The sequence below is a fragment of the Glossina fuscipes genome, unplaced genomic scaffold, assembly GCF_014805625.2.
Source record: "Glossina fuscipes isolate IAEA_lab_2018 unplaced genomic scaffold, Yale_Gfus_2 2, whole genome shotgun sequence".
Classification (NCBI taxonomy): domain Eukaryota; kingdom Metazoa; phylum Arthropoda; class Insecta; order Diptera; family Glossinidae; genus Glossina; species Glossina fuscipes.
Genome location: NW_023998416.1, coordinates 24,475,802 through 24,489,347, shown reverse-complemented (window position 1 = coordinate 24,489,347; position 13,546 = coordinate 24,475,802). Strand labels below are relative to the sequence as shown.

The window sequence follows — 13,546 nt, the reverse complement described above, 5'->3', positions numbered from 1 at the left end:
AGAAAATGCTGTTGTGCCATTAGAGCTGAGAAAAATTTCTTCCAAAGGAAACACGTACCGTTAGTTACTTTTGTCGACTCGCGCACAAAAGAACAAAGAAAGAAAGAAAGAAAGTCAGCTTCTTGCAAGCGGTTGGACGTTGATCCACACTAAATTTGTTACATCTTCCCCAACCTGAAGACCTGAAAGACGCGGACTCATTCTAGCAAATTTTAAGTATTGGCCCATCTTTTTTGACAAGCGTATCCCTGCGTTTCGAGTTGTAGGGTAAGCGCATTATAGTTATAAGCGGATCTCTTTAGTTCCTTCTCAACAAAAAAGATATACAGATAGAAAGTATGTCGATATATTTATATATATTTATTTCGTACATTGCAGAGAGATATTTTTTAATTAAGAGTAATGGACTATGTTGGACATTTTCTAGATTTGCCATCAGACAGGCTTTTAATTGTACTCGTGAACAACTACAGAACCATTTCCTTCCTCCTTAAGGTCAATTTATTTTTACTCAAAAGTTGCTCACTAAATTGTGTTTCAGATAACATTTCACGCAATGAAAGCATATTTATTTTTAGAATATTCTCACACCCAAGTTTCACGCAATATGAAAATTTGCAAAAAAAAACGACAAAAGAAATTGTCAAAACTTTCCATCACAAACTTTGCATATAAAAAAAAAATTATAAATAAATACTTAAACACCGACTTAAATATTTCAAAGTATGCAAACATTTATAAATTATCTACGAATGCATATTCCATGACTACATTTCTTCTTTCCTTTTTTTTTTTTCTTTTCTGAATTCGACAAAAATACAGTTTTTCTTCCCTTTCACAAATCAGCAACACCCAAGCTAGATTGCATGTTATGCAAACTGTCGAAATTATCATAAGCTTGTGAAATAAAAAAAATAAAAACGTTATGAAAAGAAAGAAAAGAAAATCAATTCCTCTAAACAAAAATTTAGCATTCAACTGTGTATGACTTAACCAAAATACTATATTATTCTCTGTTAGTTCGTATTAAAAATTGTGGAAAAGCTTAACTAGTAAAGATATGCCTAAGTACGTTCATAAATACTAAGGGCCATTGACTTGGTAATAGAATAATCAAGTAAAAAAGCACTATAATAGGCCAGCGCATACCATTAAATACCCTACTCTGCTCTACTCGTTACTCATCTAACGACTTTTCAAAATAAGACCTGGAAAGTGGTTGAAAAAATGGGTCGATCCGAACCATCTTCAGTTGGGTTTGTCCTTCAACTCATTGTACTGAATTTCATGAAAATATTTTATTAAATAACGATCTGTATGCTTCACACGAGAAAACAAGACGGACAGACGGACAGACAAACTGTAGTCAATTCAGAAAGTGATTCGGAATCGACTGGTATAATGAGGAGTCTCTCTTCACGCACAAACTTAATATATCTTTATAGTTCAATTGGTGCAGGGTACAACAGGTAATCCCACTAGAGTGGGTTACGCCCTACCATTAAATATTCTACTCTATCCTACAGTTATACATGGAAAGTGGACGAAAAATTGGTACGAACTGAACCATTTGTTATAGTGACCATCCTTAGGTCAATTGAGCACACTTGAACGCACGAGAAAAGAACGAGGCGAAAGAGACGGTTAGACATGTTAATATCAAATCAGAAAGTGATTCTAAATCGCCGGATATAGTAAAGAACGAATCTATCTCAAGTTCTTGCCGGTGCTTGCCACATCCGCTCGCATGTTATTATACAGGGTAGAAAAATTTACAAATTAATTAATTCTTTTTTTTTTTTTTTTTCAAGAAAAAACACAAAGCAACTGAGGGAGAAAATGGGGCTGGAAAGCCTGAATATGCTTATTCAAGCATTTTTTGTTTGTTCATTAAGGGGTTATATCACTTGAAATTGATTTAATAGTTTTTTTTTTTTTAAAGACTTAAATTTTTATTTTATAGAACGCGTATATATTTTGCAGACAGCACACAGCAATATTCCGATTGCTGCTCTACACCAATCTTTCGTAGCTAATTGATTAAAACATTGTAGGTTAAATCAATAAAAAGCATGAGGGCAACTAAGTAGAAGGCTTGAATACTGCATGACGTACCTTTTAAGAGAAATTTTCTTTTCACATTTTTTCTTTCCTTATATATTCTTTCTATATATTGTAATGCACTTGTACAATTGACATAATTAACAATAAAGCAAACTTGACATACAGTGCAATACAAGAAAATGCAATGTTTTATATTAAAAAAGCAAAAAAAAAAAAAAAAGATGGTATGGTATACTTTTATCAGTTACATTCAGAATATATTGTGGCCTACTTTTAGGTCTTATTATAATAATTCGTATTTATAACTAACTATAGGAAACCATCACAATATTTATTATCCATTGCATGCAATTTAGCAAAAAAAAAAAAAAAAAAAAAAGAAATGACTTACCTTGTGGATGTAAGCGTTCCGGTTTAAACCAAGCGTCTGAAATTAGTAAATATTGATTATCTTAATTAAGTGTATGTTAAGTTGAAAAATAAGCGGTAAAGAAAGTTAGTTTTTTTTTTTTTTTCGTTTTTTAAATACACAGCACAAAGAGCATGCAGAGAATAAAAGTTTAAAAGATTTTAAGTCAAAGAAGTTAGAAATACATAGACTGAGATAGTTTTATTAAATTTCACTATTTACCACCAATCACCAAAGAAGGTTAAAATTATAAGATTAACGAAAGAAAAAAAATTGTTTTTTAAATGCAGAAATGATTATATTATGACACACTTACTAGGATCTAGTAAAGAACAAATTAATGGGCTTTTTTTATAGACACCATTCTGTGCAGGTTCTCCAATTGGATCCATTTTGTGCATTCTTTTCTAATCGTTCGTTGTTTTTAAAACTTTTATGTAGGTTTATATATGTATATAGATATATATGTCGATATATATTTAAGTATATATTATTTTTTATATCTATATTTATTTTAATTATTCTATTTATGCTTGAGCTTTGTTTCTTCTTTTCTTTTCGTTTTCTTCTAAATGTTTTCCACAAATGAGAAAATTCGCTTTGCCTTTATATCCTACAGCAAAACAGAAGGAAAAAAGAACGCGTTATTTCACAAAAAAAAAAAAAAAAAAAAAAAAAAAAAAATAGACTTATATCGAAAATGAAACCTTCAAAATTTTGAAAACCGAATTGATTTTTCAAAAATAAAATTATTTGTCATATTATCTATCAATCAGAGCTAGACATTTAAGAGAAAAAAATTTATTTTTCAAATTTTCCTTTTTTTTTTTTTTTTTTTTTTTTTTTTTTTTTTTTAAATTTTATTTTTTTTTTTTTTTTTTTTTTTTTTTTTTGTTTTTTTGCCAAACAGTTATATATTTCTAGAGTGAAATTGAGACGTAATCGAATTTGATTTAATACCGTTTCTTTGTTATAACATTAAGTAACTAAAGTAATGCAAAACGGATTTTTTACCGAAAACTCCTGCTAAGATTATAATTGAATTTCCCGTTAGCGAGAAAAGGAAAACTAGAGTGTACGAGGTGATTACTTGCAATCCTCATAAGGCAGCCTCATAGCGGTTGCGCAATATCGGCTGCAAAATGTAAATCCGCATAAAAAGAGTAAGTGTCGACGGTTGTCTGGGTTTATGGAGACCGTTATAACTAACACACAACGTTTCCTTTTTCTTTCTCCATAGAAAATTTTTTTGCATCCACATGCAAAAACACTTGCAACGCTGAACTGCAACAAAACAACTGCGAGATATCGAATCTCCACAAGAAAAAAAAAAAACCTCTTTTGTTTTTATATCGATTTTTTTTTTCTGTTTACTCTTTGTTAAAGAAAATGGTGAATTATATTTAAGGGTAAGTTTTTTTTTTCGGTAAATGCAAAGCCTGCGTATTTAGATGTATGGTGGAAAAGAAAAAATGTATACATTGGAAGACACTGTTGCTGCAAAATACACCACAGGGAGATTTCCAAGCAATTTTAATATAAAATTTAGGAATGAATATATTAGAAAACTTTTTTTAGTAACAAATATTAAAAAAATAAATAAAAAATATTTCAGACAAAGTTTAGAAAGTTTTATAATTGCTTTAAAAAGCAAGTCGCAGTCATCTTTCGTTAGTCGCCTCTTAACGACGGAAATATTTTCGCTTTGAAGATATCGAAAGGAGGCAAAGGTTTTAAATGATAAATTACAGGTGAATTGTTATTGGTGAAACCACCTCGAAACCATTTCTATAAGTTTTCTTTTCTTTTTTTTCCTTTAGGAAAAATTTTCCCAAACTTTCCAAACATATGGCAAGGTCGAGGTCCTTTTACTCTAATCTACCTATTTTCAGGTTTTTAGAAACTGCGACGCTTCCAGATGTGATTTCATCGCCTACATTCGTGATGTGTATTCTACAAGCACGATACAAAAAGAAGATAAAACGCTATAATGGGCTATGGTCCACTACGGTCCAAACATCATACACCACTTTGTTTAATGTAATTACTCTTAAAATCATAAGGCGTCATATGGAGAGTGGACCGAAAAGTGACCGATCCCAACTATATCCAATAGTCCGCCCGAAAATTTCGATCTTTATATGGAACGCAAGAACACCAAATGGGTGGGCACGCTTAGATCGATTCAGGAGGCGATTGTGGTTGGTCCCCCTGGAGACGCACTTACTATACCCTTATACGACAAGCAGTTTAGGGTATAGTTGGTCAAACCATGCACTTATTTATAATACAGGACGACAGATATAAGAATTCTACAAAAATGCAACAACAACACAACAGTTTTCTTTTCTACGAAAATAAAATGATTTCGGAAATGCACCTTGGGTCGCGAGTACATTTCTAGGTGTTTTAACTTATCGATTAAACTTAATAATTGATATGGGTAGATATTTCTATGGCAATTTTGTGATCTCGCGTACGATGTAAGTAGACAGACGTGTTATGGAATGATTACTTACTTCGCTTCCTAATACCCTTTCCCTGCCTTTGTATAAAAGCCTAGTACAAACATGTACTAAAAACGAACGCCAATGAATATTTTTTTTCAAACAGTCGCCAATCACACAAACATCACAGTTCCAATTGTTCTTCCCCAGCTACGGACAAGTAGGCTAAATTCCTTATTTTTTCTTTTTTTTTTGTTCCAAAGTCAGAGGTTCTCTTAAAGTAATGACAGCCCGCCAGAAATGCTTCAGTGTTGTCACTTCTCATACCTTTCTTCCACTTCTATTACCTTTCCTTCTATTCCAAAAAAGTACTAAAAAAAAAGTTTTGATATTTCTCCCTAAGAAAGACAACCTCATAATGTGGCTAATGCAAAATATATTAAAATGAAGCATACTCTAGGGATTAATGAGTGAAATCATTTCTAATTTAGTAAACTTAGATGTCTTGCATCAATGTAGACGACAGCTAAACATATTTTAATTTGATATTGAATTATTATTAACAGAAAGTTGAAGACAAAACTAAATTTTGGTAAAAAAAGGAAATAAATTTCTATAGTAATTCGTAAAGAGAGCAAAAGCAGCACTTTTACCCTAGAAACTAGTTTCGCATAGCTGCTGCAGACTACGTTTGTCGACCTTTTCATATGCTGACGTTATAGAGAGTTGGGCAGATGCCAACACAAGATACTTAAACTTCAAATACGTAACTTGGTGTGAAACTGGGTGTATTTGTTCCCGTCCAGGTCAGTCAAAATCCAAGTCGTAAAAAAATCCCACTAGGAAAGAAACTACCTTTTGGAAGTTTCAAGCCCTGCAGACGTAATGTCGCTAAAAAGAAAAACTATACGAAGTGTCGACAATGGTTAAACTTTATTCTTAATAGATCGCTCACAGCCACAAGTTTGGTTCGGCTTTTTATGTGCAATCAGCCAGAAATCTGTTAAGCGTAGAAAGTCGCTTAAGAAGAATTTTCGTATTTCTATGTTTTAGAAAAGTGAAGGAAACCTTATAATTTACGTATCACTCGCAAGCTCTTCCTAAGTGTTTGAAGAAAGCTTTACATTAAAATGTAGAATGCTAAACAGGGAAGATTTCTTATTGAATGGTCTTACACGTCCTACATTATAATATCTTTTTACGTTTGTATACCGTGCCAATGCATATGCTGGTGTTATTCTCTCTCTTTCTCTCTCTCTTTATAGAACTCTCCAGTAAAACATTCTATGCTGTATATAAGGCTAGAAGATATCTATATAACTTATACCAAATTTCTAAGTGATGCTGAGTTTTTGCTTTACGAATAAAGGCAAACTCGATGCAATGGTATACAAAAAGCAGGTAAGATAATAAGACTTTTATACAGAGCGCGATAAAAACATATCCGCGAGAGCGGTCGAGTAGGCAATAATCGCGACCACAAAGTCAATGTTCGTGGGCTTAAATCTCAACGCGGTAGAGATAACTTTGGTCTCAGCCACAGTAAGGCATAATATTTATTGATTGGGTTGTCTCAACCATTAGATTGCGGCCACCACTTCATTATTTCTTTCTTTCTTCTGACCGTCACCACATTACGCGGATAGAGGACATTCCCTGAGTGATTGGTCGTATTTAAAAAAAAAAAAAAAAAAAAACCAAATCTGTTTGATCGTCAGCATCCATCAAGCATTAAATGTCATCCTCGTAATCAATAAACCTTCTTTAACAATATTGAATATTAAAAAGTAATAGTTCGCTAACTTTGTGCTTAAAATTTTAGCAAAGATGCTCAGAGTGTGCTCAGTCAATAGCATATACTTCGATATTAAATTAGAAGATATTTACAAGTAAAGAGGATTTAATTTTTAAATATAACTTCGCTTAGGTGCCATTAAAAATAGACAAACAATTTCGTTAAATGATTGAGGTGTGATAAGTAAGTTGACATCGTCCGCTATAGTGAAAGGTAAAAAAGGGATTTTTATGCATTGAAAATGCAAAAGAAGATATTTTCATGTCATGAAAAATGCGAACACGTCAGTCATCTGACACTTGCAAATTTAAAACGTTATACGAATATCATTACATGCTACTTCACTTGCAGTATAGGGCATATGAAGCTTGTGGCAACATATGAACTAAGATGCACTTATCTCTTGTTATACCAATCGCTTCAGAATTATTTCATTAATCAATTTATATATGTCTGTCCGTCTGGCTGCAGGCAGCTCCGAAACATTATGACAAAGTTTAGTATACTGACGTAGTTTGGCTTAAGATCGATAGCTAGTGAAAATGTATTTGATCGGACCAATTGCATGCCAATATAATGCCTTACTTTAAGAAGTCGTTACATGAAAAAATTAACAAATCAAAAGATGATTCTAATCTAAGCTCGTCTGTTCGTTCGTCCACTTTGTTTTTTTTGTGCTCAACCTGCAGGCCGCAATTTTTGAGACACATGGACGTGCTTTGGCCCAAGTTGATTGGACGGAATCATTTCATTGACCACTTCTTATATAGCGCCTTATTTTGAAAAATTAAGTATCTATGGGGATGTGTGGACCAACTAGAGTGATTTTGCTTATTTACCTATATAGAGGATTTCCAAATTTTCTAAAAAAAAAAAAAAAAAATCCAAACGATATCTCGCAGTCTAAATCTGTAAGAGATTGTATTAGCAACTTTGCAAAATATCTTCACTAGTGAGTGAGAAAAAGACTCGCAAAGCTTTTCTTCCTCTGGCTTTTATTTATATCGTATAAAAAAATTAATATATTCTCTGTTAAGGTTAATAATAATACATTGATTTTTAAGTACATGCATTTAATAATAATAGCGTTACATAGACGAACATGTTTTCAATTTTATGACATTACCCGAAAGTTAATGTAAAAATATAATCTCGGAATCTATTAATTAAACATATATTGTTATTATAGAAAGTTTTTGTTTTTTTTTTCAACTCAAATTTTTAGTATTATTTTAGGTATTACATTGGAACGTGTCATACCGCAAAATATAGAAAAATTTCTTTTCTATACTCTAATGATTGCTAGTTATTATCAATGCTTTGTGTAAATATGCGAAGAAAGCGAATTAAAATAACGGTTAATTGTACGAAAAAAATCCTTACAAGACATCAAAGAAAGGTAAGCGGGCCGTTAAAATGTAATTGTATAGCAAAAATAGAAAATAACCGAAAACAAAAAAAAAAAATAAAAATCGAAAAAGTGATTAAAACCAAAACGAAATCCCCCCTTAAAGCAAAATCAATTAAATCTTAAAAAAAAAAAATTATTGTCTTGTTCACTGTTCGCTTAGTATCTTACGCATAAACATAAGCATGTTTCAATTCAATTAATCAGACAGATCGAAGACAATCCCTGAAATGCTTTACATTGCATCGAGTAAATCTCGTGATCTTGCCTGGCTCCGTCTGTATGTAAAAGTTGTTTTTCTTTTCTTTTCTTCCTCAATGAACTTTTCGTCTTCTGTCCAGAGAAAGAAAAAAAAATCTTAATGGCAGGCAGTAAGTAGAAGATAAATGCGAGAAGAAAAATCTAAAAAAATGCATTTTTCTTGCCAACTATCACCAGAAAGACGTCAGTTGATTTTAATGCAATGCGCTGTTAAAAATAAAAAACGTCCAAGGAAAAGTTGAACAACAATGAAAAGTATGTGAAAAACAAAAAAAAAAAAAAAAAAAAGAAAAGAAAAATAATACAAAAGTGAAATCACTTCAGATCATCTTCGTCTCTCGTCGTCGAAATGTATTTTCTCAATGTGACTGCATCTTTAATTTATGGATGATTCGAATTTCTTTTTGAGTGCATGTTCCCACTGCCGCCTGCTGTCGGCAAGCGGCTATCGATTAATTACTTTCATAAAATCGTTTTCAAAGGAAATTTTACTATTAAAATAAACATGAAATGAAGAGGAAATCTTCGTTCCAAGATGGTGGCCAGGAATGGTCCTTTGATTACTGTTAAAGGGTATCGAAACTTGTAGCGAAAATCATGATCACTTTACGGAAGCCCTTATTCATGCAAGCTTAGGGCTAAACACAAAATATCGCAATAGCGTAGTAAAGACGAGTGTAAAGTTGTGAAAAGAATTTTGGAACTCTATATGAGAGAATACTGAGAGCGGTTGGGTGCAATTACAATTTGGTAATCATTACTGCAATACTTGCGCTCCAAGCAACACAGAGAAAAACTCTTTCATTGCTGGAAAGATCGTTATTAACAATGAGGTTCACTTTTACCTAAATGCCTTACCTTCAAAGAAAGAGGACCATAGTTGATTAGTCTAAAACTGAATATTTGAAGCGTAGATTAGTTTAGTGACAGAATTGCGCAAAACCTTAGTTCAAAGTACTGCGTCTGTCTGTAATCGTGAAAGGCAACCGCTATGGCGCCGTGCTGGCCAAACATTTTTGAAATCATTTGCAAAATCCATTCATATGGATCGTATGCTTTATATTATATAATCAGGCGACAACAGTTGTATCTATTTTTAGCTCAACATCTCTCTTATAGATAGTAATTCGATATTGTTTTCTAATCTACACTTAATTATATGCGGCTCACGCGTATTCTTACGTGATGGATTGTGACTTTGAACGTAATATGACGTGAATTGCACCTATTTTTGAACTATGCTCTATATTTGTCATCTAACAATCGTCGGAACTTGAACTGTTTATACCTAAAATTTTTTTTCGTTTTCTTTTTATTTCATAAAGTATCTCCTATAGGTTCATGTGCGCAATAGCATATCGTACAAAGAGGGCCCGCAAAGCTTTCTTGGCGCATGCGTACTGTGGCACTCCCAATCACTTTCTTTCTGTTTCCTAACTACTTTTTGACCGTCATCGTGCTACAGGAATAAACAGGGAACCCAATCGCTGAATGATTGGTTATTTAAGAAGCAAAAAAGAAAAGCGAACTTCCCGTCCATTTGACCTTTTCCGATGTTTTATTGTTGAAAGGCTGCCAGAACGTTAAAAATCACTAATTGACTCAGATTCTAATAAATCTCTTCGTAGTGCAAGCTTTGGTTTTCACAACACTATGGTAACGAACATGAAATTAATTTGCATAGTCGTTGATAAAGGTTAACTAAATTTTAACCGTCGATTTTATGACCCTTACCAAGTCATATTTTTAGCTTGACTCTCGTAATCATTTCGGTTTTTATGCCGGTTAGACGGTGAAGCCGGTAAAAAGTTATGAGTTGGTGCTTTAGAAATGTAAGGATAAGTTTAGCATATACTAAGCAGAGGTGAGAGGCATTAAAGAAGGAATATATATATAAACAATCTCTAAGGCATTCATTATTTATTTTTTCGAAACTTGAGTATATTCTGACTTTTCTGGAGAATCACAAGAATGGTATTTGAGGAGGTATTTGTCCAGTTTATCTATTGCTTGTAAAGAATTGTATACATATACAGAAGGTGCGGACAGTACGGGCTATAAGAAATATTTCGGATGAACTTTCGCTTCAGATTACCAAGTCAAGTGGAGCTTGTTTGATAAAAGCAAATCCCTTTATATTCCTAAAATGTGAGATGTTACGATCAAATCAAATATGCGGAAGCCTACAACGTAACATACTTCGTTCACAAATAGCTCATAACACAAACTCAATTAAATGGTAAAAGGCAGCGCCTCGCCGAAGATAACAAATCATAGCAGACGAAACTAGTTATTTAAATAGCAATCTTCTAGTAAACTATGCCGTTAGATGATCTTGTCGCAGAAAAGTTTTTCACTTAATTTTTGATTATATATTTTATATATTTGCTCAAGTTTTGTCTGATATTTTGAGCAACGTTAGCAACATTAATCTAATGCTCTATTGATCCCTTTACGGGGCAAGGAGCCAAGTTTGGTTGATGGTTGTTACCCAAAAATTTCTTTCTTGACATTGGTTCCGAACCCTGCCTACTTCTTCCAACGAACATTTCATTCTCCCTTCTCCGTTGTAGTTATTTTACTTCCATTAGCCACATGCCCTATACATGGAAGAAGAGAAGACAATATTATTATCAATGTCTTGTACGGTACCTGCATGGTTCGATAACACAAAATATTGGGATATCTTTACGACCAACTCGGAGCATATTTTAGCTAATACCAATTTTATTAGAGAGACCTTAATGAAGGATAAAATTTTCATAAGTCCTTTTAAAAAAAAAAAAGAAAATTTAATACTTATGAAAGGTTTGCTTTTGGAATTGCTTAGGAGAATCTATTTTCTCTGAAAAGTTGAGTTTTTAGGCATTGATCATTACACTTTTCTCTTTTTCCATTTTCATTTAGCAATATTTCTTATGTAATACAAAACAATAATATGAGTAAAATGTATGCAACGTTCTTTTTTCTTCAATTGCTTTCCTTTAGTTTTTTTGCCATATCCATGTGTTTACAGTCAAGGCCAAAAGTGTGCACATATGTACATGTCTCAATTTCTTTACTTTTTCGGTGTTTTCAATGCACATAATGGAAGGCTATAATCAAATGAAGTACCATAACTTATCATAAGTGCATTCTCAAAAGTGATTCTGGGTCTATTTCAAGTCCTCCTCCTGAAGCATTGAAAATTATACCTTTTTGTCGTATGAACTTTAGTGTTCATTATATAAGAGGAAGTTCAAAAATTATCCTAGCCGGTCCACACTTTTCGATCTGAAGCATTCTCAATAGCGTTCGGTCAAAGCGTTTCATTATACTAAGTTTTAGGAAAATACCTTAAGAATTGCGACTGGTAGTGTGAATACAAGAGTACATAGACAGACATCAGACGGACAGGCTTAGATCAGTTCAGATTATGATTCTGAATACAAGAAAAGTTATGTCTATCTTAAGCCTAACAAGTGATGTATTGTATAACAAGCAGAAGGTAAAGAAATCGGTGATGTTTCGTTCTATTCTCTTTAAGAAGATTTTTCAGTAAGATATGAACCAAAGCGTAACCTTTTCAATCAAAAAAATTTACTTTCGGCCATAAAGGTGTTTGCCAAAAATTTATATATCAAAAAAGAAAGAAAAAAAAAGAAACAAAGAAGCAAATGTGAAGAGTGTGTGCATACTTTTGTCCTTGACTGTGTGAATCCATAGGTTGATGAAATGTGATTCTCAAGCAATATACAGTGTCATAAGCTGGAGAAAATTTCAAGTCACTTCAACACATCTCATTTTTCCTGCTTATGTTACTGACGTCTGAGAAATTATGGAACTTTTCTTTTTTTTTCTTTTCTTCTTTGCACTATCACTCATATGGAAAACGTACATTGTGTCTCAGATTTAACTTAAATAGAAAGCGAATGACATTTATGGTAAATACCAACAATAACACAAACAATAGGAAAAATTTAAATAAAACAATGCAACTTATGTAGTACATGGCATGGAGGAGAATTGTTATAAAATGTGTCGAATGCACATATGAAATCGAAACGTTGAAGTAAGAGAATGCTCGAATAACTTTTACTTTTTTCTTTTTCTTTGCCTTTTTTCTATGCAACCATTTTTACATCCGCTACTGTCAACGGCACGGAAAAATTATTATTACTTTTGTTTTTTTTTTTCTGTTTTGGTCGCTTTTCATTTGCAATTTTATGCAGTCCTGATCTAATTTGAAGCTTTTAAACTAATTTGGTTTTCTTTTTCACTCGTTCATCTATTTATTCGCCGGTCTGTTGTACCTCCCATTTACGAGTTGAACTTTGGCACTCTTACTATTAGTCATTAGATGTAAACAGAACCAAATTTTAATAAAAACATAAGCGAAAGAAATCAAGAAGTAAGAGAGAGAAGTTAAGTACCCTACGCCCAACAATTACTCATATAACGATCTCTCAAAGCATTGTATGGAAAGTGCCCGAAAAATTGGACTGATCCGAACCGTAGTCGATAGCGTTTGTTCTGGCCATTAAATACCCTGAGCTATGCTAGACTAACCTATATTTATGCCCGTGACGACTTTTCAAAGTAAGGCACTATATGGGAAATGATCGAAAAAGTGATTCGATGCTTTGCATTTTCAAATGACCTTGAGCCAAAATGTGTGGATGTACCAAATTTAATCAAAAATTCCGCCCTGCAAGTTGGACATAAGAAAACAATACGGACAGACATACGGACGGGCAAGTTTAGATCAATTTAAAAAGCGGTTGATACTTAACAGAAGGGGTTTATTTTTATAAATTCTTGTGGTTACTGCATACATCAGCACAAACTTAATATATCTTTATAACACAAATGATGGGAGGGTATAAAAACTCTAAAATCGAACAATGTTTACAAGCACAAAAAAGAAATTAAAGCAATTCAAATTTGGCTGGAGTTTAGCTTTCGAGGAAACCTCCCCTAAAAATATGTTTAGGATAATTTCATTTTTTGTTGATTCGATTCTTAGAAATCTTCTCCTATCTTCATCTATCTTTAATACTTTCCATTACAGTCCTAATGTGGAAGAAGTCAATCCCCACATGGGGTCAGTCCAGTGTTAAATTTAAATGACATACCAAAATTCTCGGGAAATTTTTAGCGCAAAATTCCGAATATTTGAATTT

At 32.7% G+C, this 13,546-nt stretch overlaps 1 protein-coding gene across 3 annotated transcripts in view; it reads right to left on the bottom strand.

The window, feature by feature from the left end:
* LOC119633862 (reticulon-1-A) overlaps window positions 1-13,546 on the bottom strand; it is a 56,399-nt gene that overhangs the window by 35,904 nt on the left and 6,949 nt on the right. Inside the window, exons 1-2 of one of the 3 annotated variants that reach the window (XM_038027658.1) lie at window positions 2,790-2,880; window positions 2,456-2,491 (exon numbers count right to left, since the gene is read on the bottom strand). The exons of 1 other annotated variant lie outside the window; for it this stretch is intronic. In XM_038027658.1, the coding sequence (XP_037883586.1) occupies window positions 2,456-2,491; window positions 2,790-2,874 (121 nt within the window). In that variant the 5' untranslated portion in view covers window positions 2,875-2,880. Of the gene's footprint in view, window positions 1-2,455; window positions 2,492-2,789; window positions 2,881-13,546 lie in introns of those variants that run through there. One more of the 3 variants, XM_038027656.1, reaches the window with a different exon arrangement.